Raw genomic sequence first — 27,227 nt, 5'->3', positions numbered from 1 at the left:
CTTTTTCTTATTTTTCTATTAATAACTTCATTTTACTGCAAATGTTTTCCCCCCACCCAGAGTTTTATTTTAATGAACCTTAATTGTGCAAGCACCTTTTGAGTCTTTGTTCACATCCTTGTAAACCAAAAATCTTCTTGTTGTTTTAAATATTACATATATTTTATTGGTTAATATTATCTAAATACACAGACCTTTGCTAAGTTAATTTTCAAATCCAACATGGTAGAAAAGAAGCACATGGCTTTAGTCATATTGCTGTCTCTGGAAAATCTTGTTCACTTTTGAAGAGACTGGCAGATCAAGGAGAAACTCAAACACTTACAAATAATTATGTATACATATATGCATGCATAAATACATGTACACACATATACATACACACAAACATGTATGCATATATTTAATCTTTTTATGAAAGTTACACATGCAGAAAAGTAGAGAGAATGGTTATAATCCTCCTGTACCCAATACCCAACTTCAATAATTGACTTTTTCACAATAATGATATGTATTTTAATACAGTTTTTAAAAAGCATAACATATAGAAATGTGAACTGATCATAAGTGTACTGAATTACTCTATGAATTACTACAAAGTGACAGCAGTTACATAATGACCACCCAGGTCAAGATTCAGAACACGGCTAGCACTGCAGCGGCCCCACTCCTGCCCTCCTCCTCATCACCTCTTGATAGCTCCCCAAATCTACTCATTAGCCTGATTTCTAACATGATAGGTTGGTGTTGCCTGTTTTTGAACTTTATTTACATGGAAGTATACAAGTTACTTCCATTAATTATCTTCCTTTTACTTAAGATCATGTTTGTGAGTTTAATACATGTTGTGTGGGGCGCCGGCATGGCCATGGGTGAACCCGAGTGGGGGCGGTGAAGGATTAGAAAAGACAGACAAGAGAAGGAAAGCTGGGACTCGGTGGGATGCTGCTTCCCTGATGGGGACCCAGCAGCGCTGACGCCCACAAGCCGTGTCTTTATTTTACAGCCAGATGCCACGAGGCAAAGTAAGGGCGTGGTCAAGATGTTTACAACATTCTCCTGGGTTTCGACCCTACTGAATTACATGCACCTGATCAAGCTTTGTTTACTTGCAGCCTATATCACTTAGGCACGTAGGGCCTCGCGTGCGGACCATAGGTTCAAGCTTACTACTATAGCTGTTGGCTATCATTGTGCTGGGAGGGCTCTGCCCTCCAGGCTGGGACTTGCACGTGTCCACGAGGGGGCTGTGCCCTCTCATCAGTCCAAGGCTTGAATCTGTCCAAACACTGTAGCCGTGCCCCACAATGTTGTTATATTTAATAGTAATTTTTTTCATTGCTGTGTAGTATTCTACAGTGGGACTATACTGTATTTATCCATTCTACTATAGATAGACATTAGAGTTATATTTTGGTGAATACACCTTTCAGTGAATGTAAGTAGGCATTTCGATTTCCTGGGTTATGGAATATGTGTGCCAAACAATTTTTGACCAGGCAATGAATGAGCATTCCAGTTGTTCCACATCATTGTCAACACTTGGTATTGTCAGTCTTTAAATTTTAGCTCTTCTGCTGTGTGTTTAGCTATATCTTATTGAGGTTTTAATTTGCAGTTTCCTCATAATTAATGAGGTTGAACATGTTTTCATTTTTCTTGACCATTAGCTACCTACTCTTGTAATGTACCTGTTCTATCTCTTGCCCACTTTTCTACTTAGTTGTCTTTAAAAATATTGATGAGAGAGAGGAGAGAGAGAGAGAGAGAGAGAGAGAGAGAGAGAGAGAGAGAGAGAGAGAGAGGAGAAATTTGTTATTCCACTTATTTATGCATTCATTGGTGGATTCTTGTATGTTCCCTGACTGGGTATCAAACCCCATAACCTTGGTGTATCAGGACAACACTCTAACCAACTGAGAACCCCAACCAGAGCTGTTAGATTTTTAAAATTTTTTTTTCATAGTTGTTGTTGCAACCTGGATAGGAACACTTTGGTGGTTATATGCACAGCAAATGTTGCTAAACTGCATTTAAAGGTTGCAAAGTTGTGAAAGAAAGCCTCACTTATAAAAGGATGAATCATCAAATCATCCATAAAAACGATCACAATCTCAGTTTGGGGGTTTGAATTTACCCAGTGGCCTAATATTTTTGCTGAAGCTTCAAGAAAAGGGGAAATATATCTAGTGATAACAGAGGAATGAGTGGCTGGCTAGTTACCCAAAGTGCCCACTAGGTAACATTATCTTGGTGCGGAGTTGGCCTGGTACTCATATCTAGGCCTTGTTGAATATAAACAATTTCACAGAACATAAATATCAGACAAGGCCACTCTGACCATGCCAAAACATGACCCTTCTATAATTATATCTAAACAACACAGAAAACCTGACCATTGTCCAAACCCCAAAATGACCAAATATTTCCCTTCTCTGGCTAAGAATAGTGACTGCTCTTTTGTTTTGTTTTTGTTCTTACCAATTACAGCTTTAGTCTCAGACTAGCCTACCCCCCTTCTAGATGAGACTTACATATTACAATATCCAGTCTTAAGAATTATCCCTCCTTCCTAGCAGCATCCAACCCAGGGCAAAACTCCCTTTTCTTCTCCTCCTCCTTCTTCTTCTAAATCCTTACCTCAGGACATGTTTATTGATTTTAGAAAGAGGAGGGGAAGGGAGAGAGAGAGAAACATTGATCAGCTCCCTCTCACACATGCCGAAACTGGGGATCAAACTGACAACCCAAGTATGAGCCCTGACCAGGAAAGGAACTCACTACCTTTTGGTGCATGGGATGATGCTCCAACCAACCGAGCCACACACGGCCAGGGCTCTTCTTTAAACACTCCCCGAAATCATCCAACAGAAGCTTGAATCCTATGAGTTCCTTTCTAATACCCACTTACTCAGATGTCCCATGGTTCTCCACGGTATGCATTCTCCCTCACTGCAAGAAGTAATAAATGCAATAAGGAATAAACCCAACCACTGTTGTAATCCTGTGGTCTCTGGTTAGAGGGCATTGACATTGGGGAAACCAGGACAATCTAGCAGCCCGAGACAACTTACTTGTCAGAACAGAGAAAATGAGAAAATGACCTTTATCTAGGGTAAATTTACATTAGCCAGACACAGACACTGATGGGTAAATAAAACTATTAATTTATTTTAAAAAATAAACCCCGAATTATCAGAAAATGCAAATTAAGAGAGACAGAAAGTAGATTAGTGGTTGCCTGGAGTTGTGTATAGAAAGGGGATTAAACATTAAAGATCATCATATAGAGGTGATATTCTAAACCTGTATTATGACAATGGCATTGTAACTCAGTAAACTTGATAAAAACCACTGCATTTTATACTTAAAGTGAGTAAAGTGCATGGCTCAATAAATGATAGCTCAATAAAATCGTTAAAACAATAATTCTAGAGTAGACCAGCTCCTTGAATCCAGCAAACATTCTCTCTGTGCCATCAAACTACAAGGCAAGCTACATTGTAAACAGAAAACTGGCTGAGGGGCATAAATTCAGAGCAACCCAAATTAGCTACAGGCATAATTTGTTTTATTGAACTTAGTTTCATTGTGCTTCACAGATGTTGCATTTTTTACAATTTGAAAGCAAGACCCTTCACCAGCAAAAAGATTACAACTTGCTGTATTGCAATACTCACCTTATCCTGGTGGTCTGGAACAAAACCCTCAATATCTCCAAGGTATGTTTGTCTATTGTTGTATCGTAAATCAGCAAGTGAGATACAAGACCCCTTAATGAGCCAATTAATTGGGAGTCGTTTATTATGCGAGGCCCAGAGGGAGGTGTTTCTTCCAAATCTCTGAGCGAAGTCACACCAGAAGTTTCCTGTATTTATACCTTTTGAGCTTGTCTTCAGGTTTTACAAAGGGCTCTGTGTGAGTTATTGTTACAGACAGTTTGTAATCTTGGATACATAAAGAAGAAACATCTGGCATAAGAATATGGGAATTATTATCAGCATTAGTCCATTACGTTAGATGGCTAGCTTGCAAGGTCAGACAGTTAAGTTTTTATCTTTTTCTATTATTCAAACTAAAACAGTTATTCTACAGAATAAGAGACTGTCTAAAAATGACAGAGTTTACAGAACAAGGGACTATCTAACAATAGCAGAGAATTTCAAACAGCAGTTTTTATACAAGATGGAGGTTACTATGCTTCAATATGATTAGAATATGTCCATCTACCTCATAGAGATACACCAACAATGCTGGAGTCTTTGGGCCAGGCCATTGTCTTCTCTAACACTTTGGTGTTTGCCTCTGTGGCTCCTTTTTTCCAGGTCCTGCTGCATGAATAAATTCCTCTTCTGGTCTTAAATTAAATCTTGTTGTCCTGGGAAACATTCTTTTATCTTAAAGCTTATGAAGATCTCTCATTCCTTGGCTCTAAACTACCATGACTTGCATTTAGAGCCAGTTATTCAGGGCCAGTTTTATTTGCAAGTTGCAGTGTGTAGACTAGGAGAGAAGGGGACTGTGGACGACTATTTGTCCTTTGGATTATCGCAATTTTATATCAGAAATTGAAGATGAGGTGATTTTTACCTTTCTAGAAAATCTTGAAAGCCCATTCATTTACAGGCACACAACTAACAGTCTATCCACCTTTCCTGCAACTTGACACGGAAGTGGGTTGCCAAGTAAAATACCCGCGTGGCCCATGGAGCATTTGGGACATACAGATACTGAAGAATTACTCATTGTTAATCTGAAATTAAAATTTAACTGCGCATCCTGAATTTTTATTTGCGAATAAATACAAAGAAGCTGTGGGTGACGCAGAAAAACCGGCTGTCCAAATTACTTTGGCAAAGAGGAGTGGAAGAAACACCAAATTATTAAGAGTCTTAAATAGGCAAATGTTATCTGTAGCAGAGGAAAGGGGGGGGAAATCCTATCCCTCGAGTTTTAAAATTGAGTCAGAAGCATTAGTGCTTTCAGAAGGGGAGCATCAGGCTCAGGGAGGATGGAAGGAAAACTTCATTTATACTAGTTTGGAACCGGAATCCCTACCCAGCCCTTCTGCTTGACCGCGCCCAGGCGGAAGCACCTACAAGGAAACGGAGTCTGTCCTGTGCCCTCGCTGGGGCTCGGAGCCCTCTCCCTACGCCACGCCTTAGGCTACGCTCAGACGCCGGCGCCAGGTAACCCGGGGAAATACCGGAGTGGGCGTTTCCCTGGAAAGGCCGGATCCGGAAATAAGGGGTCCGCTCGGCTCCCCGCGGTCCCACCCCGTCCCCCGCCCCGCCCACCAGGCCGGCCGCACGGGTGACGTGTCTGAACTCTGGAGGCGGAAGCCAGGAAGAGGTCGCAGGGCAGGAGGTAGCTAGGAGCGGCGGGCCAGCCTTGCGCATGCGCGATCGGCGCTCTACTAGGACCGGAATGTGCCCGGAAACCGTGCCTATTTAGGAAGACTCCACTTCTCCGGGTTTTTGCTAATGCTGAGCTCGGGAGATTGATGCGGCGGTGGGGTTTGGAGGGAAGAAGGTTTGAGGACCCCTTTGGCCTCCCAGGCCGCTGCGGGCTGGGCCTCCATGAATAGCCTGAGTGGCTGCGAACAGTCACTACTTGCCTTTCCTCTGTAAGAAGAGGAGAGATGAACCTTGCCTGGAAAACCTGAGGGTGTTTTTTTTTTCAGCGCTGAAAGCCTGCAATTCTAAATTCTGACCTGGAATTTCTGTGGTCTGGCCAGTACCAGTCCTGTAGTGCTTTCCGGTTACTTGTGTACCAGAGGCTGCTCTAGGTTCTGGGGATGTAGAGATACAGGATGTAGAGATGAGGTCCTCCCTTCATGGAGTGTACATACATGCGGGGGAGTGAGACAAAAAACAAATAACCACACTCATTCCAAGCAGGGGTAAGGGGTGTGTGAGGCCAGGGATTAAGCAGAAGAGTGGTACTGAGGATATTAAAAACTTTTGCCACGGAAAGCTTTTCTGAAAGAAAGGGTTTATTGAGCAATATGCTTAGCCAGATAAAGGACCAGATTCTGGGGCATGCAGACTAAACCACCAGCAGCAGTGCTAGATGGAGAAAACAGATACGTCTGCTGTTCTGGGACTGGGAAAGAAAAATGTGAGTTGTTTTGGTTATAGATGAAGGGTGTGGGAGAAGGTGAAGTGGGGCTAGTTCTGGGATAGGTCCTAAAGAAGTGTTTGCTGCCCTAACTGGTTTGGCTCAGTGGATAGAGCGTTGGCCTGCGGACTGAAGGGTCACAGGTTCCATTCCGGTCAAGGGCATGTATCTTGGTTGCAGGCACATCCCCAGTAGGGAGAAAAAAAGAAGTGTTTGCTCTTTGGGATTGGTTGTGGGCAAGTCTGGAAGATGCCGTGGCACCTGGCTGTAGGCTATTTCAGTTAATTGTGGAAGTAGCCACCTGGAAATTAACGTTTCAACATACATTCAGGAGTATTACCAGTCTTTTGTTGGTTTCTGCCTGTAATTTTTAACTGATTAACCTCTCTGGTCTCTTCCACCCTCCAGAGCCCTGTAATTTAATTTTGGACATCTCAGAATTTTCCCTTTGTCGAGGGATTTAAGGATTGTTTTTTTAAGGTCGCTCTTGGTAAGAGTGGAAGCCGAGGAGCTATTGCAGGAAGTAGTCCAGGTCAACTAAGATTTTGACTTGGACTGGGGTGTGGCTGGAAAGTATTGAAAGGACTTAGTTTAGTTTAGCGATTCAAGGACTATAACTCACTCACTGAAGGGCTGTCTGTAGAGAGTGAGAGAACCAGAAATTTAGGTGATCTTCCAGGTTGGGGGCCTGAGAAGTAGGGAGGCAGCGGGGCCATGTTCTGAGATGGGAAAATGGGGAGGAGCAGGTTGGGGTGAGAGGGCAGTGAGACAGTGAACTAATGGTACTGAATACATCGATGATAGTGAACCAAAATATTCATTTTCTTCCCCTTTCTAAATGAAGAGAACACCCTCTCCCTCTTATACTGGAAATCTTCATGACATCAAATACAGAATATTATAAATTCTTTCCCTTAGCTCAAGTAGATATTCAACCAATATGTTAATTTACTTGCTCAAATGAGAGAGAGAGAGAGAGAGAGAGAGAGAGAGAGAGAGACAGACAGACAGACACGGGGAAGTGACACTCCCATTGCTAGATTGGCTTTTGTAAAAATGTTTGCTATTCCTTTGTGCCTAGAAATGTGTTCAGTGATTAACCCACTTTTTTTTTTTTTTTAAATATATTTTATTGATTTTTTTACAGAGAGGAAGGGAGAGGGACAGAGAGTTAGAAACATGGATGAGAAACATCAATCAGCTGCCTCCTGCACACCCCCCTCTGGGGATGTGCCCGCAACCAAGGTACATGCCCTTGACCGGAATCGAACCTGGGACCCTCGAGTCTGCAGGCCGACACTCTATCCACTGAGCCAAACCGGCCAGGGCAACCCACTTTTTTTTTTTTCCATTTAATTTTCACAAGGACTTTAAGAAGATGGACATTTTTTTTTTCTCTCTGCTTATTAGTTCTACCACTTGGGACTCGATTAATTAACTTGCTCAAGGCCACATGACTAGATACTAAAGTTCCAAAGCTGGAGTTCTCAGCACAAACTACCTTTACAAGCAAGAATTTTATCTTTGTTCTGGTTCTTAACCTTTTTTGCAGGGTCATAAATCCCTTTGAACATTTAATGGATGTTAGCAACTCTCCAAGGGGGAGGGGATGCGCAAACACCCGTAACAATTTAGATAGAATTGCATGGGGCTCCACACTTTTCAGAATTGTCCATTTAGCAAATTTTCCCATTCTTGCATTCTGAGCTGGAGGTACTCGGGTTGATCCCTTACTTTACAGTGGTTAAGTTGATGCACTCTCCCGACGTATTTGACTGAACTCTAAGGCTTAATTGAATTGACTTCATGTCACCAAACGCAAATTTATCCTTGAAAAATACACAGAACGGCAAACTCATTAGTCAACAGAGCCAAATATCAACAGTACGATTGAAATTTCTTTTGAGAGCCAAATTTTTTTAAACTTAAACTTCTTCTAACGCCACTTCTTCAAAATAGACTTGCTCAGGCCGTGGTATTTTGTGGAAGAGCCACACTCAAGGGGCCAAAGAGCCGCAGTTTGCCGACCAGGGCCCTAGGACTTTCTACACTGAGCTCTAGGGTGTGCCCATGTCTTCCTTTGCCAAGTGTCAACACTAGCTGCTTCTATTCGCCTACTCCCGTTTTCCTCCCCCCTCTTAGCACTCACTCTTAAGAGGTCTTGTTTGTTCTGTGCAGTCACTGTCCTACACGGGAATGCGCCAACACATCCATGGCTTGGAGCCTGTTGGTGCTGACACCTCTGAGTAGCTGTCTATTGGAGCAAGGATTTGCTCTTCTTCCCCATTTGTTTCCTTATCCTGCTCCTAGCCAGGTGTTTCCCGACCTTCTTCCCGCCTCCATGAGCAAGTACTCTCCGAAGCACCAACTCTGTAGTAGGGGTTAGCCTGCTGCGGGCAGCGCGGTGAGAACATTTCAAGATGTTTAAAGGAGACAAAGCAACAAGCCGGGGGCGCCAGGCAAGCGGGGCTGCTCCCCGGGGCCCCCGAGGGCTCTAGATCGGAATTTGGAACAGGAACCTGAGCGCCGGAACTTCTCGCCCGGCAACTACCCAGCGGGCCCGCCGAAAACCCGGAAAGTGGATTTCGTCCCGGAAACTCTTCAGCGGGCTTGCGGCGGCTCTCACTGAGCATGTGCAGGCGGCCTTGCGCATGCTCCGTCGAGGTCCGGTTCGGTTTGTGGTGCGGGATCCGCGGTGTCTCCTAGCGTAACCGGAACTGTCCGTCGCGGGGCCGGCCTCCCTCTGCTTGGGCGGCTTTGGCACAGTGTCCGAGCCTCCCCGTCCCTCGTTCTCTCTTCACCCCTTCGGCGCGTCTGCCCCTTTCCCCGAAACAGCCGTCATGAGCGCGAGGCGGTCGGCGGCGTCTCCCCCTCGGTGGCCGCGGCTGTGGCTGTTGTGGCTGCTCCTGCTGGGGGCGGCCCCCGGCCCGCGTCGGGGCGCCGCTTTCTACTTGCCAGGCCTGGCACCGGTCAACTTCTGCGAAGAAGATAAGAAGAGCGACGAGTGTAAGGTGGGTGAGGCCTGGTGGACCTCGAGGTGCAGTGTCAGAAGGGGAAGCCTCCCTCTGCCTGGGAAGCTGGGGTCCGAGGGGAAGGGGGCGTAGCAGTGGGTGGGGTCAGGCGTCTCCTGCAGCGCCGGGCTGGGTCCGCTGTGGGTCGGAGGCCCCAGAATGGCCCTGTAACGGGCTTAGATTCTGGAGGACTCGGCCCCAGGCTCGCCTCCCGTCCGGCAGGTCAAGTCGCACCCGCCACTGTATCCAGTTTTCCTGGGATTGGACGCGTGCATTTCAGCAGCGAGCGTCCCCCGAGTGAAAGTGTTCGCTCTCCGCACGATGCCACGCACTCCGAGCAAGTGGACCACCAGGGCTTCCAGTAACTTTTTATTTCGTTGCTTCCTATTTCCTTCTACTGGAACTCTTGGTTGGTCATGAGAGCTTGGTCTTTCTAGGACTTTGATAATTTAACTTCCCGATTAACAGTTGGTTCCTTAGTTATGGAATATAATACCCTGAACCGCGTAAACTGCATTCATAAAGAGTTGCAGTAATGGTTGAAACATTTCGTTTCTACCCTTTAAGTGTAAAAAAAATTAATATACATAATTCCACTATTCAGTTTCGCTGAGATTGTTTTAAACACTTAAAAAGAGCAGGCGGCAGGAGAAACTGGTGTTTTCTTCCTAGAGCAACTCTTGAAAACGTTGATCTTCTAAGACCTTCACACTCAAGGTTTTCAGTTTAACTGCTAGCAAAAGAGACACAAGTAAAAGTAAGCTTTTAGATTATTTGGCATAGGGCATAATGATATACATACACATTTTAAGTTGGTAAAACAACATTTTGGGTTTCAGGATCTCTTTGAAACCATTAATTTTAACAATTCAAATAATCGTTTGGCAAACTTTTACAATCTATAAATAGGTTTATTTACTACGTTTGATTTTAAAAATCTGGTGTTTATTTTATTACTGCAGGCTTTACAGTAGCTGTTAATATTGAGCTTATTGTAGGGCATTAAAGAAGCTATTAAATTTTTCATAGCATTTTATAGTTCCTGTTTAAGAATTTGGATCTCTGAAAATGTCTAAGGATCTTTAAGGTTTACTGAAGTCAATATTAGCACTTGAAACTGTAACTCTCATACTTCGTAATGCAAGAAGCTTTCACTCTGAGTGTTCTGACTGGAAGAATATAGTGCTTCCAAGTGGAAGGAAAAGCTAGTCTCACAGGCACACTGTTTTTTTCCACTAAATATTTTAGTAACCAGCCTTTAAAAGTTAGTATGTGGTATTTAAATTTAACAATTGTGTACTGTATTCCTGGTGCCTCAGAGACAGGAAGCATATCTTTGTCTTGTAGGAACCTCAAAATAAAGGATATAAGTTTATGAACAGATTACCAAAATCTGATATGTTATTGAAGATGTATATCCAAAGTGCCTTAAAACAGAAATGAGGAAACATCTGTGGATTGGAGCCTTCAGGGAAAGCTACAGAGAGGAAGTGACATTTGAAATGGACTTCAGAAAGTGATTATGAGTGAAATTTACGGGTGGTCTGCCAGTTAGATGATTTTTGTTTTCTCAACAGGTCCTTCTTTAAGTAGCTACTTTTTAGTTGACTTTTGGCTCATTTCAGAGACCTTTGGGATTTTTAATTTTCAAAGGTATAGGAATAAAACAGGCAAGGCACATTTTTCTGAAATGTTTGGATTTCATCTTTGTTGCCAACTGCTTTCACATATTGGTCAGTTGAAACAACTCTTTGACAAGAAGAAAGATGTACTTTTAGCAGTTTTTGTTTTACCCTACAAATTGACTAACAGGTAAGAGAGCTTGAAGTAAACTTTAATATTTCTTCTCTGCCACTCAAAGAAAAGCAGTAAACAGTTTAACATTTCAATTGCTTCATTAAGGATATTAAAATTTTTTCTCTCATCTATTCCGTATTTGTCAAGGACAGTCTTGTGTACACTATTCAAAAAAGCTGAAGGCACTTATTTTAAATAGTAGAAATGGGAGTTGTGAAATGAGAATAATTATTTCCAGAAGATGCTGTTAGAGTAGGGAATCAAGAGTTGGATAAATAGGGCAGGTCATTGATAGTTTCCATCAGTTTTTCCATGTGTAACAGGGGATAATCATATTTGCTTATTATATACTTCCCTTGAAAGATGTGCATTTCTTAGAGGCTAAGTACAATATTTATCATCATTGTGATATTGTAAAATATTTATAAATGTAGAGATGGAACATGTATGGATATCTTCAGCATAAATATAACTTATGTAGTATAGTCTTTTTTAAAATTAAATTTATATATAGAGAGAAATATCGATTTGTTCTTCCACTTATTTATGTATTCATCGGTTGATTTTTGTATGTACCCTGATGGGATCAAACCAGCAACCTTGGCCTATCGGGATGAAAATCTAACTGAGCTACTGGGCCAGAGCTTATGTAGCATAGTCTTTATATATACTGTAAAGTTCATGCCCTGCATTTAGCTCACTGTATATAGAGAGACAGTCGAAAGAACCCTGAGGATTTGGTCATTTTCTCCTTGCAAAATATTTTATGTCCAGTTTAGTGGCAGAGGAACAAGTTCAGTGAACATGAAATTCTACTTATATTGCTCTGACTTTCAATTTATAATCTGTATTAGCATTTATAAATGCTGTGACTATTCTGTGGCTTACTTTTTGGTTATTACATGTATATAATAGTGCACATTCTTATTAGTTTTTATTAATTACTAGAGGCCTGATACACGAAAATCCGTGCAAGAGTAGGCCTTCCTTCCCCTGGCTGCCGGCACTGGCTTCCCTCCGGCACCTGGGACCCAGGCTTCCGTCCTCCGGCCACTGGCAGGCACCCGGGACCTGGGCTGGCTTCACCTGGGCAGCCCACAGGCACCCAGGACCCGGACTGGCTTCCCCCCGGCCCTGGTTTTGTCTGGAAGGACGTCTGGAAGACGTCCAGTCTAATTAGCATATTACACTTTTATTATTATAGAAGCCCGATGCATGAAATTTGTGCAAGAGTAGGCCTTCCTTCCCACAGCTGCTGGCACGGACTTCCCTCTAGCACCCAGGCCTGGGCTTCCCTTGCAGCCCCAGCTTTGTCCGGAAGGTCAAAGGTCGTCCAGTCTAATTAGCATATGCTTTTATTATTATAGAAGATAGTATTTCATTCTATTACTATATTATGGTTTGCTTAACCATTTCTTGCTTGCAGGGCATTTAGATTTAAATAGCTTTGCTAGAATGTATTTAGCAGGAATTACTTGCATATTCCCAAATATAAAACTACTAGGTCAAAGTCAAGAAGCAATTTTATAGCTCTGTTTAATATTACCAGGTTTCTTCCAAGGGAGATGGGTTTGCTTTACCAATGCCATTAGCTAAATGATTCCATGTCTCCACAATATTTTAAAATTTTTATTTATCAACTTAATATCTATGTGATGGTGCTTAAAACATTTTAAAAATACATAAACTATTTATTGTATTGTGTGTTCACCACCCCAAGCCAAGTCTTCTTTCATCACTATTTATACTCCCTTATACACTCTTCTCCTTCATCCCACCGCCTGTACCCTCTGGTAATCACCATGTTGTTGTCTGTGTCTATGAGTTTGTGTGTGTGTGTGTGTTTTCCTTAATCCCTTCACTTTTTTCACCCAGCTCCCTTCCCCCCTTCCCTCTGACAGCTGTCAGTCTGCTCTCTGTATCTATGAGCCTCTGTCTATTTTGTTAGTTTATTTTGTTCATTAGATTCCACATATGAGTGAAATCATGGCATTTGCCTTTCTCTGACTGGCTTATTTCACTTAACATTGCATTCATTGCTATTGAGGTTTCTCTGTTTTTTAATTCCTTTATTTGTCTTCTTTTTGTTAGTTTTTGAAACCAAAGTAATAAAGAATTGAACCATGGTTTTTCCCCCTCCATTTTACTTTATTAAAATCAAGGGACAATAAGTTGACTGCAATAAGTAGAATAAATCTCTGATCAGAAGCGAATAGATCTTCACAGGTTAAAATGTGCGGTTCTAATCTACTTTGTAAAAGGTTTGGCTATTTCAGTTAGCTGCCACATGCTGTTCAGCTTTAGAGTGAGTCTTAAGTGTGGTGAGTGGCATTCTGATAGCTGAAGATTAGTGAGCAGTTAGTTCATTGTTGCCGCTTTTAAAGTAATTATTGGCTTGTCAACATGAATTCAAACCTAACAACTAAACTTTCCAAACATCTGCCACTCTTTTACTATTTGATGTATAGGTCATGTTTTTAAATGAAAGATTAAGGTTTTCTTTTCTGTCCAGTAAGGGAAAATGACCAAATATACTTACTGGTGGCTTTTAAAAAAAAGGATTGTTTAGCCCTGGCGAGGTGACTTGGTTGGAGCATCCTCCCGTACACCAAAAGGTTGTAGGTTCGATTCCTGGTCAGGGCTCATATGGGAGGCAACCAATCGATGTTTCTCTCTCACATCCATGCCTCTGTCTGTCTCCCTCCTTCCTTCCCTATGTCCCTCCTCTTCTTCCTCTTTCCTTTCTCTCTAAAATCAGTAAAAACATATCCTCAGGTGTGAATTAAAAAAAAAAAAGAATGTTTAAATGAATTTGTAACTTTTTGTTAAAAAGGAAACTTTATCATACTTTTAAACTTCCTTTCTTGCTAGTTATTTTTAGAAGCTTTTAATAAATGGTACGTCTGTTATTTTTTGGAACCATTGCCTATAATATGGAATAAGGCAAATTTAAGGAAACAGTTCTTAATGTTGCTCTGAACAGACACAAATATGAATGTATAGCCACCTGTTTTAATTTGACCATAGAAATAGCTTGAAGATTTTAAAATACCTAAAGAAAATATGTAATTTATGTTGTTAATATAATTGACATATATTTATTTATTGATATTTAGTTTCAAGTTCTCGTAGTTTTCTCTGGAATAATAGCATTGATTCTTAGCTTCTGGAAACTAATCAGTGTGTAGCGGTTATTGATATTGTTTCAATATAAAATCTGGCATTGGAAAGAATGACTGACTAGGATAAATTCACATTCCAACAATTGTTCTTCCTTCTGTGAAAAAGACATGGAACTGAGTTAGAAAGTTTGCTTTCAGAAATAAAATTTTTGATTAACATTGTTTTAATATTGTAATTGTTCATTATGATGGATCTGAGAGCTAGGGTTAGAAAGCAAGCAAGATCAATACAGGTAAAATAATGTCCTGCTACCCTGGCCAGTGTGGCTTAGCTGGCTGGAGCATTGTTCTGTGCACCAAAGGATCTCTGGTTGGATTCCTGGTCAGGGCACATATCCTGGGTTGTTGGTTCAATCCCGATTGAGGTGTGTATGGGAGGCAGCCGATCGATGTTTCTCTTTCACATTGATGTTTCTCTTTTTCTTTCTTCCTCTCCCTTCCTCTCTCTTGAATCAATGAAAAACATATCTTTGGATAAGGATTAAATAATAATACTTATTATTAACTAGAGGCCCGGTTCATGAAATTCGTGCATGGGGCGGGGGTGGTGGTGGTGGTCCCCCTCAGCCCAGTCTGCACCCTCTCCAATCTGGGACCCCTTGGGGGATGTCCAACTGCCAGTTTAGGCCTGATCCTAAAATTGAATCGAGGTTCAATCTAGGTCCTGGGGATCGGGCCTAAACCGGCAGTCGGACATCCCTCTCACAATCCTGGATCACTGGCTCCTAATCGCTCACCTGCATGCCTGCCTGGTCACCCCCAACTGCCCCACCCCCCGCCAGCCTGATCGCCCCTCACTGCCTCTGTGTACCGGCCTGATTGCCCCTAACTGTCCCCCCTCCCCCCGCTGGCCTAGTTGCCCCCAACTGCCCCCGTCTGCCGACCTGGTCACCCCTAACTGCCCCCCCTCCCCCGCCGGCCTGGTCACTCCCAACTGCCCCCCCTGCCAGCCTGGTTGCCCCTCACAGCCCTCCCGCCAGCCTGGTCGCTCCATACAGCTTGTTCAGTCGTTTGGTCATCCCTCACTAACCCCCCTGCCGGCCTGGTCATAGGCAGCCATCTTGTGAGGGCGTGAGGGTTAATTTGCAGATTACCTCTTTATAGTATAATAATAATAGCAATGTCCTGCTGCCTTGGTTATCCAAAAAGCGAAGCTCCTCAAACAAAATCACAGACATGGGCTCCACCCCCCGTACCCTCAACATACACAAACACAAATTCTAGAGACTGGTCTGTGCTGTCAACCTTAGAGCCCAGTTCCTGTTCTTCTTTGTAATTTTATATCCGTGTCTTTTCAGTAAGTGTTGTAGTTAATTCTACAAGGTGATTCTCTGTTGCCATTAAAATTAAATAAGTATCCATGAAAGGCTTTGGATGAAAGGTGTGAATATTTTTTTCTTTGCTCTTGTTACTCTCAACTTTCAAACCTATTTTTGCCCTTTGCTAATAATGATAATGATTAAGATGACACATATTAACTTGGCACACAAATGTAACACAAGTGTCATCTTTATTATTATTAATAATAATGATATCATTAACTAGAAGCCCGGTGCACGAAATTCGTGCACGGCAGGGGGTTGTCCCTCAGCCCAGCCTGCACCCTCTCCAATCTGGGACTCCTGGAGGGATGTCCGACTGCCTGTTTAGGCCCGATCCTGATCCTGATGGGATCGGGCCTAAACGGGCAGTCGGACATCCCTCTCACAATCCAGGACTGCTGGCTCCCAACTGCTTGCCTGCCTGCCTTCCTGATTGCCCCTAACCGCTTCTGCCTGCCAGCCTGATCAACCCCTAACCACTCCGCTGCCAGCCTGATTGATGCTTAACTGCTCCCCTGACGGCCTGTTTGCCCCCAACTTCCCTCCTCTGCCAGCCTGGTCACCCCTAACTGCCCTCTCCTGCAGGGTTGATCACCTCCCACTGCCCTCCCTTGCAAGCCTGGTCCCTCTCAACTGCCCTCCCTTGCAGGCCTGGTCCCTCACCACTGCCCTCCCTTTTAGGCCGGGTGCTTCCCAACTGCCCTCCCCTGCTGGCCATCTTGTAGTGGCCATCTTGTGTCCACATGGGGGCAGGATCTTTGACCACATGGGGGCAGCTATATTGTGTGTTGCAGTGATAATCAATCTGTATATTACTCTTTTATTAGATAGGATAGAGGCCTGGTGCACGGGTGGGGGCCAGCTGGTTTGCCCTGAAGGGTGTCCCGGATCAGGGTGGGGTTCCCTTGGGGCATGGGGCGGCCTGAGCGAGGGGTCTGTGGTAGTTTGCAGGCCGGCCATGCCCCCCGGTGACCCAAGCGGAGGCTTGGTATCTGGAATTTATTTTCTTTCTACAATTGAAACTTTGTAGCCTGGAGCGGAGCCAAGCCTGGGACTCCCTCCATGGATACAGCCATTTCTGTGGCAGTTAATTCACCTTCTACAATTGAAACTTTGTAGCCTTAAGCGGGTGAGCCCGGCCAGGGTGTGCGGAAAGCTTTGCTTCCCCTGTTGCCGGCAGCAACCCTGGCCTGCTCTCTCAAGCTCCATTCTGCCGCCATTTGTTTGAATTTGTTTACCTTCTATAATTGAAACTTTGTAGCTTGAGTGGAGGCTTAGGCCTGCAACGGCTATGGGAAAGCTTGGCTTGCTCTGTTACCTGGGAAACCTTGCTCTCTGTGGCTGTAGCCATCTTGGATGGGGGTTAATTTGCATACTCACCCTGATTGGCTGGTGGGCGTGGCTTGGCTGGTGGGTGTGGCTTATGTAGCGGAGTGATGGTTAATTTGCATATTACCATTTTATTAGAGAGGATACTCAGAACAACCTTGTGATTTTTTATTTTTATTTTATTTTTTTGTTAATCCTCACCCAAGGGTATTTTTCCCATTGATTTTTAGAAGGAATGTGAGGGAGTGAGAGAAATATCTATGTGAGAGAAACATAGCAATTGGTTGCCTCCCACACGTGCCCTGACTGGGGCCTGGGATCAAACCTGCAACCCAGGTATACGCCCTTGACCAGGAATTGAACCTTGACCCTTCCGTGCAAGGGCTGGCACGCTAATCACTGAGCACACCTGTCAGGGCAATCTGGTGATTTTTAGATGAGGAAACTAAAGTTGGGTAAGACAGAGTAACCTTCTCAAGAATATATAGCTAGTACAATATAAAGATGTTGTATTATATAATTGTACACCTGAAACCTATATAGGTTTATTAACCAATGTCAACCCAATAAACTCAATAAAATAAAATAAAATAAACATGAAATAGATTTTTTAAAAAAGAATACATAGCTAGTAAGTAGTGAAACCAAGGTGCCAAACCAGGAGTGTCTGAATCTGGAGTCTGTGCTCTTGACCTTGTTGGGGTACTGCTGTATCTTCCACCTGAGCGCTCTCTACTTCTTCTCCTGCCTTATTCTGGAGATTCCTGGTGCTTACAATCCTGGACTCCACAGTTAATACAGTCACCAGCAAAAACCTCTTTACCCATGTAATCTTTAAGTAGTCAGATTTTATATTTATTCCTTTCTTTGGTATAGTCTAAAATTGAAATTTTACTTTTCTGTGGGGAGAGGAAGAACCTTAGCATCTAGGAGATCAGCTTCTGGGCATTGCTGGTCAAGTAACTCCTAGCTCGTGAGTACCCATTCATGTGTTCCACCATTTTTATTGTCTGATGTCAGATTTCCCTTCTTCAGAATTTTTGCCACTGTAAATACTTCTTCGGTGTTTAACAGTGGAAGCTTTTCTTTTTTTGTGGCTCTGCCTTGGTATAGTAAACCCTTTTATCACTAGTCACTTGCTTTGATCCTTGTACAAAGTCAAATTTCTTCATTGAGATTTCTTTCTACTTTGAAAACCAATTATAGATGTGGGGTGGGGCAGATGTAATGGCAGTCAGGTAAGATGTAATAAAAGACGAAACAAAGGAACAAGGAAATATAAAAATGCAGTCTGTGGCATGGCCCCATGTGCCTTACTTAAGGCAATAAAATAGATGTAGTTGTGACCAAAGCTGGGATCAAATGTAAAATGGACATATTAGGTCTGGAAATAAAATTGTACATTTAGAAGAAGGATATAGAAGAGAGACCATAGATCTCTAAATTAAATTAAAATATTTCCATTAAAAAGTTTTTACGGTTGATTGTAATCAGTCTTTCTAAGTATTTCTTTAGAACTTACAGTCTTGATTTAGGTTTTATCTGTAACTTCCTTAAAATGTTTAATGTAACAACTTTTCATGCTTGTAATAACTTCGTTTAGGACATTTTGAAAGCAGGAGTGAAGTAATTAAGTACCCCGTAAGGCTCTTTTAAGTTATGTCAGTAATATTTTGGAGTTGGCCCTCTCTATTTAAGGCAAATTTCCAGAAGGAGAGGCACTTAATTAACTTTTGGATGAGGAATAAAGAAGTTTAGAGAGGAAAGTGACCTTAAAATTACTCAAATATTGTCCTCTCATAGTATATTGCTATTTTAATGATAAGAAAATTTAATTCTATAGTGAGTCCATGAGTGCCCCCAAGAACATATAAATAGCTTTGTCACTTTTTCTTTTACTTTCTTGAGTGTATGCCTTGTTTCCCCATCTGAAGGCAAGTATTGATGTATTTTCTATTATATTACAATATCTAGTTTAGGACATTGTATTAAATAAATGTGTTGATTGAATGAATTTCTTCTGGTTTCTCAGGATTTGTTGTTAATGTTCTTTAGTTTTCACATACATTGCAAATTCTATAATTTCCCCCATTTAATACTTCTTTTGAAGTCATCTTTCCTGCTGCTTGAACATTTTTCCACCCTAAAGTTTAGTTTTTTACCTTATTTCTTACTGCTTGATAATAAGACTAAAAGTCTGTTTTCAACTTTAAAGCCTTTTCTTTTTTCAACTCTTAATTGTGACAATTTTCAAAATTCAGAAATGTTGATAGTATAATGATGACCTGTATATCCACCAAGGCCCCTAGAGTTAACAGCTGTTTATATTTTTCCCTATTTGTTTTATCTATGTGTGCATTTATATTTTAATCTTCATTCGAGGATGTGTTTTCTTTTTTATTGATTTCTAGAGAGAGAGGAAAGTAGGGAGGGAGGAGAGAGAGACAGACATTGATGTGAGAGAGAAAAATCTATTGGTTGCCTCTTGTACACGCCCCGTCCAGGAATTGAACCTGCAGCCATTTGGTGTTTGGGAAGATGCTCCAACCAATTGAGCCACCTGGCCAGGGCTGTATTTATATTTTTTAGGGATGAATGTCATGATATCTGTAGCATACTTTTGCCCTTATCGAAACCACATAAACTCATTAGTGTCTCATTTTCTTTCTCCTTCCTGTCAGTTTTTAACATTTGCTCTAATGCCATATTACAAGGATCACATTCTTACTACTTTTCAAATTTTCTTGTTTCACTATAAGGATCAATATTTAAAACAGAGTATTGTAAATGTAGTATATTTATAAATGTTGCAAATTGCTCTATTTTATGTTAAAGGTATTATTTTAATTTACATTTCTTAGCGTGTTTTAAAGGAGATGATGATTCTTAAATTTTCAGATTTTTACAATTTAAAAAAGGAAGAATGAATGAAAGTGCTATAAAAATAGTCATGATAAACTGAATATCCAAGGTATATTTTGATTAGTTCACTGAACAACAGAAAAAGGGTCCATAACTTTATATATATATATATATATATATATATATATATATATATATATATGCACATACACACACACACACACACACACACACACTAGTAGCCCATTTGCAGGAAGAATCCTGCAAGCGGCCACTGTGGCCGCTTGCGCTGCCACCGCTGTTGCGGCCGCCGTGCCTGCACCCGCGCACCGCTGCCGCCCGCCCTGCTCCGCCCCGCCCAGGCTTTCCCTCTGGCAGCCACTTTGCTTTCTGCTTTTCCTCCCACTTCCTTCTAAGTTGTCTTCAGTCTTCACTCCTCCCTCCCTCCGCGTATGCAAATTAACCGCCATCTTTGTTGGGTAATTTGCATACTTGCCCTGATTGGCTGGTGGGCGTGGCTTGGGCGTAGCAAAAGGTGCAGTCAATTTGCATATTACCGTTTTATTAGGTAGGCTATGCATTTGGATTCTGATGTATCTTCATAGCAGTGAAAATTATAATTAATGAACATTATTTTGTCATTATAAGCCATCAGCTGGAATTTGGCCTTCACAACAGTTAATATATTTGTGTATTCATGCATGTTATAATGCTTATCTTTTTAGCTAAAATGACCAGTGATAAGGTCTTGACTGTTTTATGCAGACACACATTGTCTTTGTGTGTTTGAGATGGTTTTGCCATTGAGTTGTAATTTCATTTGAGTAGAAATTTAGGAGTTGTTTATGACACTATGTTCAGTACTATATATAAAGACTAATGTCTTCCATCTTACAACATGAATATTGAATGAACATTTTCGTGGATAAGCAGTGTAGCTTAGATAGTCCTGATTCTGAATATCATAATTATTTTATTTTATTTATTTATGATGTACTTTATAAACATTAACTCATCAGTACCCCATATGAGGTAAATACTGTTATCCCCATTTTGCAAATAAGGAAACTTAAGCACCCATGAGAAAACACATTGTTAAATAACTTGACTGAAGTCGCACAAGTAGAATTTGAACCCAGGCAAACTGGCCTCAGAGTCTGTACTCTTGCCTCTTATGTTTTGCTGCTTTTCCCATGGCAGTGTATTATTTGTTTGTTGTACATCAAACATCTTGTCTTGCTTTGGGATGTTAACAAGTATACAGAATGGGCTGACAACACTAGTGAATGAGATCAAAATGACAAATGTGGCTTTATACCATTCCTGAGAGCCTCATGATCACGGGCTCCAGAGGCAGCTATAGCAGGCTAACTATAAAAATAGCTTGTCCCAAGTAAATAACTCCTTTTTAGTTCTTTTTGGTTAGCACACCAATTGCTTACTTGCTTTTTCAACTAAAGAATTCTGTTATGTATAGCAATGAATTCCTGCTAAGAGAGTAGGCATGTGTTTTAGGTTCTGTGGAAAAAAGAACCTGAAATACACCTTGGAGAAATTTTGGGAGCTTTGATAAGAAGATGTAGCTTTAAATTAGCCCATATTTCCTAGGAAACTGATGCAGCTTTTCTTTCCCTCCCCCATTGTTGAACTTGATCTTGTCTTGTAATTTTCTTTGTTGTTAATACCACGTAGTTCAGCATTCTCAAATTGATCAAAGCAGCCCTCTAAAGTTAGCTCATGTTGTCGTTGTCCATCTTCTGTTTGTTTACCATTACACAAGTGCATGGGATTCTATTTCTAGTATAGCTGATCTAGAAATTTCTTACCAACTTGAAAGCATGTCTTGATTGCAATGAGAATGTTTTAAAACATTTAAAATATAAAAATAATTTTTGTGCTGCAGAATGAAATACTGAGTTTAAAAATCAGGTTTTTAAAAAACTATATTGATATGGTGAATGGTTTAGTTAAAATATCTTATTTATTTTTTAAAAATTTTAGAACTTAAAAGGCATTTGGAAAATATTGGCTACATTTGCACCTCTTAAGAATTATTTTGGTGTAATTTAAATGTATATAAGTCCCACTTAGTGAATGGTTTTATAAGAGAATTGTTACAGTGGGTTGGTTATAATGAAATTTCACATTTTATACATATCAAATTCATTTTAAATTCTAAGCATGATTTAAGTTTTTATTTTCAGTTGTTTATATTCTAATTCTGTGTTTCCTTATTTTCAGTCTGACATAGAGCTATTCGTGAACAGGCTTGACTCGGTGGAATCTGTTCTTCCTTATGAATATACGGCGTAAGTTTTCAGCTTGATTTTTATATAAAATTTTATGTGACCAATCAGAATTTTGTGCACCTAGAATTTTATTTTCTCCACAGATGTATAGGAAACACATTGTTAAATAAACAGATATATATAAATTTACATGCTTTTAACAATGGACAGGGCCTGAAAACATTTTTAAATGGGTAGTCTTGATTATTAAAATGTAAAATGTGTTTTTTATGTCACTGCAATACAATAGAAGCACCAACTAAAACAAGGGATTTTCTTTTTCATCTGACTGGACAAAGCCATTTTGTTCTTTTTAAGTTTTTTAATAATACCCCCTCCCATTTTTAAACAAAATCCTATATGCCACATAATTAGTCCCCAGAAATACTTACTTTAATGGCTGCTCCTCCACATTTTTTCTCTGCATATTCTAACTTATATAACCACATTTATACATTTAAAAAAAATAGGTTCATGCTATTATACTTGATTTGCACCTTGGTTTTCTCACTGAATCTTTTGTGGGCATCTTTTCATGATAATACGCAACTACCTCAGTATTTTTAGTAGGTGTTTGTTATTCCTTTGTGGAGATTTGTGTCCATGTATGATTTGTTTCACTAATTCTCTGTTTCTGAACATTTGGTTATTTCCATTTTTTAATATTATTAAAATGCTGCATAATACCCTTTATGCATTTGACCACTTTATATCCTATTTGGTGTAGAGCATAGTTCTTAAATTTTAGTTGTCTTCTAAATTTCTCTGGTATCTAAGAATTTTTGGAAAAAACAATGTTTACTCTAGGAAAAAATATACACACAAAAAAGTAAGACTATCCTATAAGAATTCATGTTCTTAAATATATATGAGAAGAGAGTACAAAATTCATGAATAGATGAACCATAATTTATATTAAACTACTAGAAACTTGAATGCTTTTTCTGGTTCTTATTTGTTTTATTATATAAACAAACATCTCTCCTTAAATCTTTGTGAATATTCTTGGGAAAACTCAATGGATCTCTTAATCTAGTAGATGGAGAGTCTTCATTTTGGGCTTTCCCAGTCCCAGTTTTTTGATCACCTGAGATTCATCTTCCTCTTAGGGATCTAACTGATTTGTAGCCATCACTGTGCTGGTCTTAAGTACTCCATATCATTCCAGTGTGAACACAGAATTGTCTCTTAGTTGTTGTTGTTGTTGTTGTTTTGTTAATCCTCACCTGAGGATATTTTTCCGTTGATTTTTTAGAGAGAGTGGAAGGAAAGGGGAGAGACAAATAGAGAGAAACATCAATGTAAGAGAGACACAACAATTGGTTGCCTCCCACACAGCCTGATGGGGGCCTGGGATGGAGCCTGCAATCGAGGTACATGCCATTGACTGGAATCAAACCTGGAACCCTTCAATCTGCAGGCTGACACTATATCTACTGAGCCAAACTGGTCAGGGCTGTCTCTTAGTTTTTTAATAGCAAAGTTGAAAGTAGGCTGTAATGTTTAAACAAAACTTTATTAAAATCTGGTTAGTTATACAAAGGAATATAGCACAGAGAGAAGCTTACAGCTGACTCCGGTCCCAGAGAGTCTCTCTAGCCATGCTTTTCAGATTTGGGATGTGTTGGCCAGTAAATCAGGATGAGGCAGAAACCCAGGGAAAATTGACACATCTTCCTGAAATGTCATTATTAAGTAAAGATTTGGATTAGAAAATTAAAAGGAGATAAGTTATGTAAAATTCACTTGAAGAGTAAGGATATAAATCATTTTACCATTGGAATGAAAAAAATAAATTACAATGTATCAGTCATAAAAATTTTATAATTTACATCTCATTGTAAGTATTTAAAAATCAAACCATTCTAAGGTACAATTTTCAGATGTTTGGGGCTTTTTTTTGGTTTTGGGGTGATGTGGTACATGGAACTTGGGAGTATGAATATATTTCTTATTCATCTATTAGAAGTGCTGTAATGATCAGCACCTAGTCTTTATTTCACTATTTCCATTTATGTTTAAAAACTTAAATATTCTTTCCTCCAGGTTTGATTTTTGTCAAGCATCTGAAGGAAAACGCCCATCTGAAAATCTTGGTCAGGTGTTATTTGGGGAAAGAATTGAACCTTCACCATATAAGGTTTGTATTTAGTGTTATATGTTATTTAATTGCAATTTTTTCCTTAAAGAAAATGTTGAGATAACTTGGCTCTCATAACTAAAGAGGAATTCATTTCTTTTTTGCATACAGAAATAGTTTCTTGTGTTGTTGTTTTTTTAATATTTTTTTATCAATTTCAGAGAGGAAGGGAGAGGGAGAAAGAGATAGAAACATCAATGATGAGAGATAGTCATTGATCGGCTGCCTCCTGCATGCCCCCAACTAGAGGTTGAGCCTGCAACCCGGACATGTGCCCTGACAGGAAATTGAACCATGACCTCCTGGTTCATAGGTCAAAGCTCAACAACTGAGCCATGCCAGCCGGGCAGAAATACGTAGTTTCTTAAAGTTACAGTTTAGAAGAATCCCTCCCCTTCTCACGATATGTCATGGATAAGTTTGTCTTAACAAGCACTGTTCTTTAGTGCTCAGACCCCTGCCTCACCTTACAGAGGGACCTGGAACCCAGCCTTCAGTCATGAAAAGTAGCCCCCAGCTGCTCCACATCTCCTTCCTCTCTTCGGGCACGGTGTCCATAGACTTTCTCTCTTAGCAAATACAGCAGGGCTTTGACTCCTTCATTGGGTTTTTGGGAAGCTAGCCCTTCTGTTTTGACCATTGAAAGTATATTTGGAACATCTTTATATTTTTAGGGCATCAGTTAAAGCAATCTATGCACAATAAGATATTCTCTTCAAGATACATACTCATCATCACCCAAAATTATTCTACCTTTTAAATCTAGTATCTTTTAAGTCTATTATCCTTCTATATTGCTCAGTCCTGTGTTCATTTTACATCTGCTCTCCTGCTGCACAAAAAATAATGGTCTCTCTTTTTTAGAAAAATTAAGCTAGTTTATAATAATAATGTATCACCATATACTAGTAAAAAAAAACAGTACAGAAGAATATAAAATGAAAACTAAATCTCTTCCTTCCAGTTTCACATCAGTTTCTTGGTTAATCTTTCCTGACATTTTACACACAGACAAGCATATATAAGTAAAGTTAGATATGTTTTAATATATTCTGCACAGTGCATTTTTTCTTTAACTCTCTATCTTGGTCATTTGTTCACATGAGCACTCCTTTTATTTTATTTTTTATTTAATTAGTGACCAGGTGCACGGATTCGTGCACATTGAAAAGAAATTAATTAGAAGAAATATTTTAATATCGCTATTCACCCTTTCTCTACAATAGAAGTGTCAACCAAATTCACAATCGACAATGACAGGTTGAAACACACGCATGCAATTGGCACTAGCAAGAGCTTTATATGTATCGCGCATGCGTGAGTCAACTTAGCCTTTTATAGATATAGAACAAACTTACTTAATTAGACCTGCTTTCTGATTTAGCTAAACTTTTTCCAGGCCAGTGAAGCACCCCAACTTCTCTTTCAGGTAATTGTCAGCAACACAGCAGTAAATATCAACATGAAGCAGATTATTATTGTCGATCACGCAGGGAGAATAAAGGGTAAAATATTTAACTGTAGCAGTGTTTGACTATATTCTGTGCAGTGAGAAAACCTGAAGTCATTTTTTAAGTACCACCGTTTCTTCTTTTCAGTCAGGTCAAGTTTCTAAACTTTCTAAATCTTCATTTTCTGACTAATGAAAATAGGATTCTACCGAGTCTCCTATCTACCTACTATAGGACTTCTGTGAGGATCAAATGATATGAGGCACGGGAAAACGCTTCACAGATATTTGGTTAAAGTGTAAAATGTTTGCACCTGGCTATAAAGCAAGTCATATTCCTGGGCTGAAGAAACTGCAAGGAGGCCAGTCGCTAGGGAGAGAAGTTGGGCATTGCGATGTGACGTCATTACCCGACGCCCACAGCCACCGTTTCTGGGCTGGGTTGGGCTGTGGGCCACATTTTGCACCATGGGGGTCTCAGTAGCGTTGGCTGCAATTTGATGGGCTGTCACTCCAGGGTGGTGGCGGGGCCTGTGTCCCACTTGGGGGAAGTTGAGTGTTGCTTTGTGGGCGCCAGGTCCACAGTGCCATTTCTCTGTAAATGGCCTGTGTGTGTCACGGCAGCTCCTGCGTTGAGCGTCTGCCCCCTGGTGGTCAGTGCGAGTCATAGTGAAACAGGAATTTTGGGGGGTGAAAAAGACAGGTTTAGGAAATTTTAGAAATTAAGGGGACCATGGAAGAAGCACAGTACTGCAGAGCAGCAGAAGATGTATTTCCATAGAATAGGGAAGCTGAAAAGCTGCATCAGGTACATGCCTATAGAATGAGGGAGCTGGGAATAGCAGAAGGTCTATATTTACAAAATAAAGGGAAGGAAGCCCCTCATCCAAAAGGAGAAGAAAGCCCAAAAGGAATAGGAAAACAATAAGGAAGGAGGGGAGGAAAACCTCACATGTCCCATGTGAGGTTCACCTTTGAGCTCAGAAGTTACTATAGTAACCAGTCTGAGGGAATAGTGACCAATCAGAGGGGATATCAAGGTACAAAGATCTACAGCCTTTATAAGCTGTAGGAAAAAGGAACTTGTGGGACTCTTTCCCCCTCCCCATGTGGGACTCTGTGCTGTTCCCTTTCTCCACGTGGGAGTCTGTACTTGTTCTTCAATAAATTTCCACCTTTGCTATACCACCTTCTGTTCATGGATTCATTCTTTGACTCTATTGGACAAAGAGCCCAGGAACCAATCTGCCCAGGGGAACACCATGTGTTCAAGTCCAAAAATTCCATTTCATTAGCGACCAGTCGGACGGTAGGACACTTAGCATATTAGCCTTTTATATAGATAGATTAAAAAAAAATAAATATATATATATACACACACACACACACACACACACATATACTAGAGGTCTGGTGCACGAAATTTGTGCATGGGGGGGTGTCCCTCAGCCCAGCCTGCACCCTCTCCAATATGGGACCCCTCGAGGGATATCTGACTGCCTGGTGGGATTGGGCCTAAACGGGCAGTTGGACATCCCTCTCACAATCCAGGACTGCTGGCTCCCAAACGCTTGCCTGCCTGTCTGCCTGCCTGCTGGCCCCTAACTGCTTCTGCCTTCCAGCCTGATCACTACCTAACAACTCCCCTGCCAGCCTGATCGACACCTAACTGCTTCCCTGCCAGCCCGATTGTCCCTAACTGCCCTTCCCTGCCAGCCTGGTCACC

At 40.9% G+C, this 27,227-nt stretch overlaps 1 protein-coding gene across 1 annotated transcript in view; it reads left to right on the top strand.

Annotated features, from left to right (window-relative positions):
• Positions 1 to 8,797: 8,797 nt before the first annotated feature.
• TM9SF2 (transmembrane 9 superfamily member 2) overlaps positions 8,798 to 27,227 on the top strand; it is a 72,314-nt gene continuing 53,884 nt past the window's right edge. The window contains exons 1-3 of the mRNA XM_079778970.1: positions 8,798 to 9,131; positions 21,865 to 21,932; positions 23,958 to 24,051. Coding sequence (XP_079635096.1) covers positions 8,961 to 9,131; positions 21,865 to 21,932; positions 23,958 to 24,051 — 333 coding nt within the window. The 5' untranslated portion in view covers positions 8,798 to 8,960. The remainder of the gene's footprint in view (positions 9,132 to 21,864; positions 21,933 to 23,957; positions 24,052 to 27,227) is intronic.

This window comes from Cnephaeus nilssonii, assembly GCF_951640355.1.
Source record: "Cnephaeus nilssonii genome assembly, chromosome: 8".
Classification (NCBI taxonomy): Eukaryota; Metazoa; Chordata; class Mammalia; order Chiroptera; family Vespertilionidae; genus Cnephaeus; species Cnephaeus nilssonii.
Note: the sequence above shows the minus strand (reverse complement) of the source record. Positions and strands in the feature narration are given on the sequence as shown.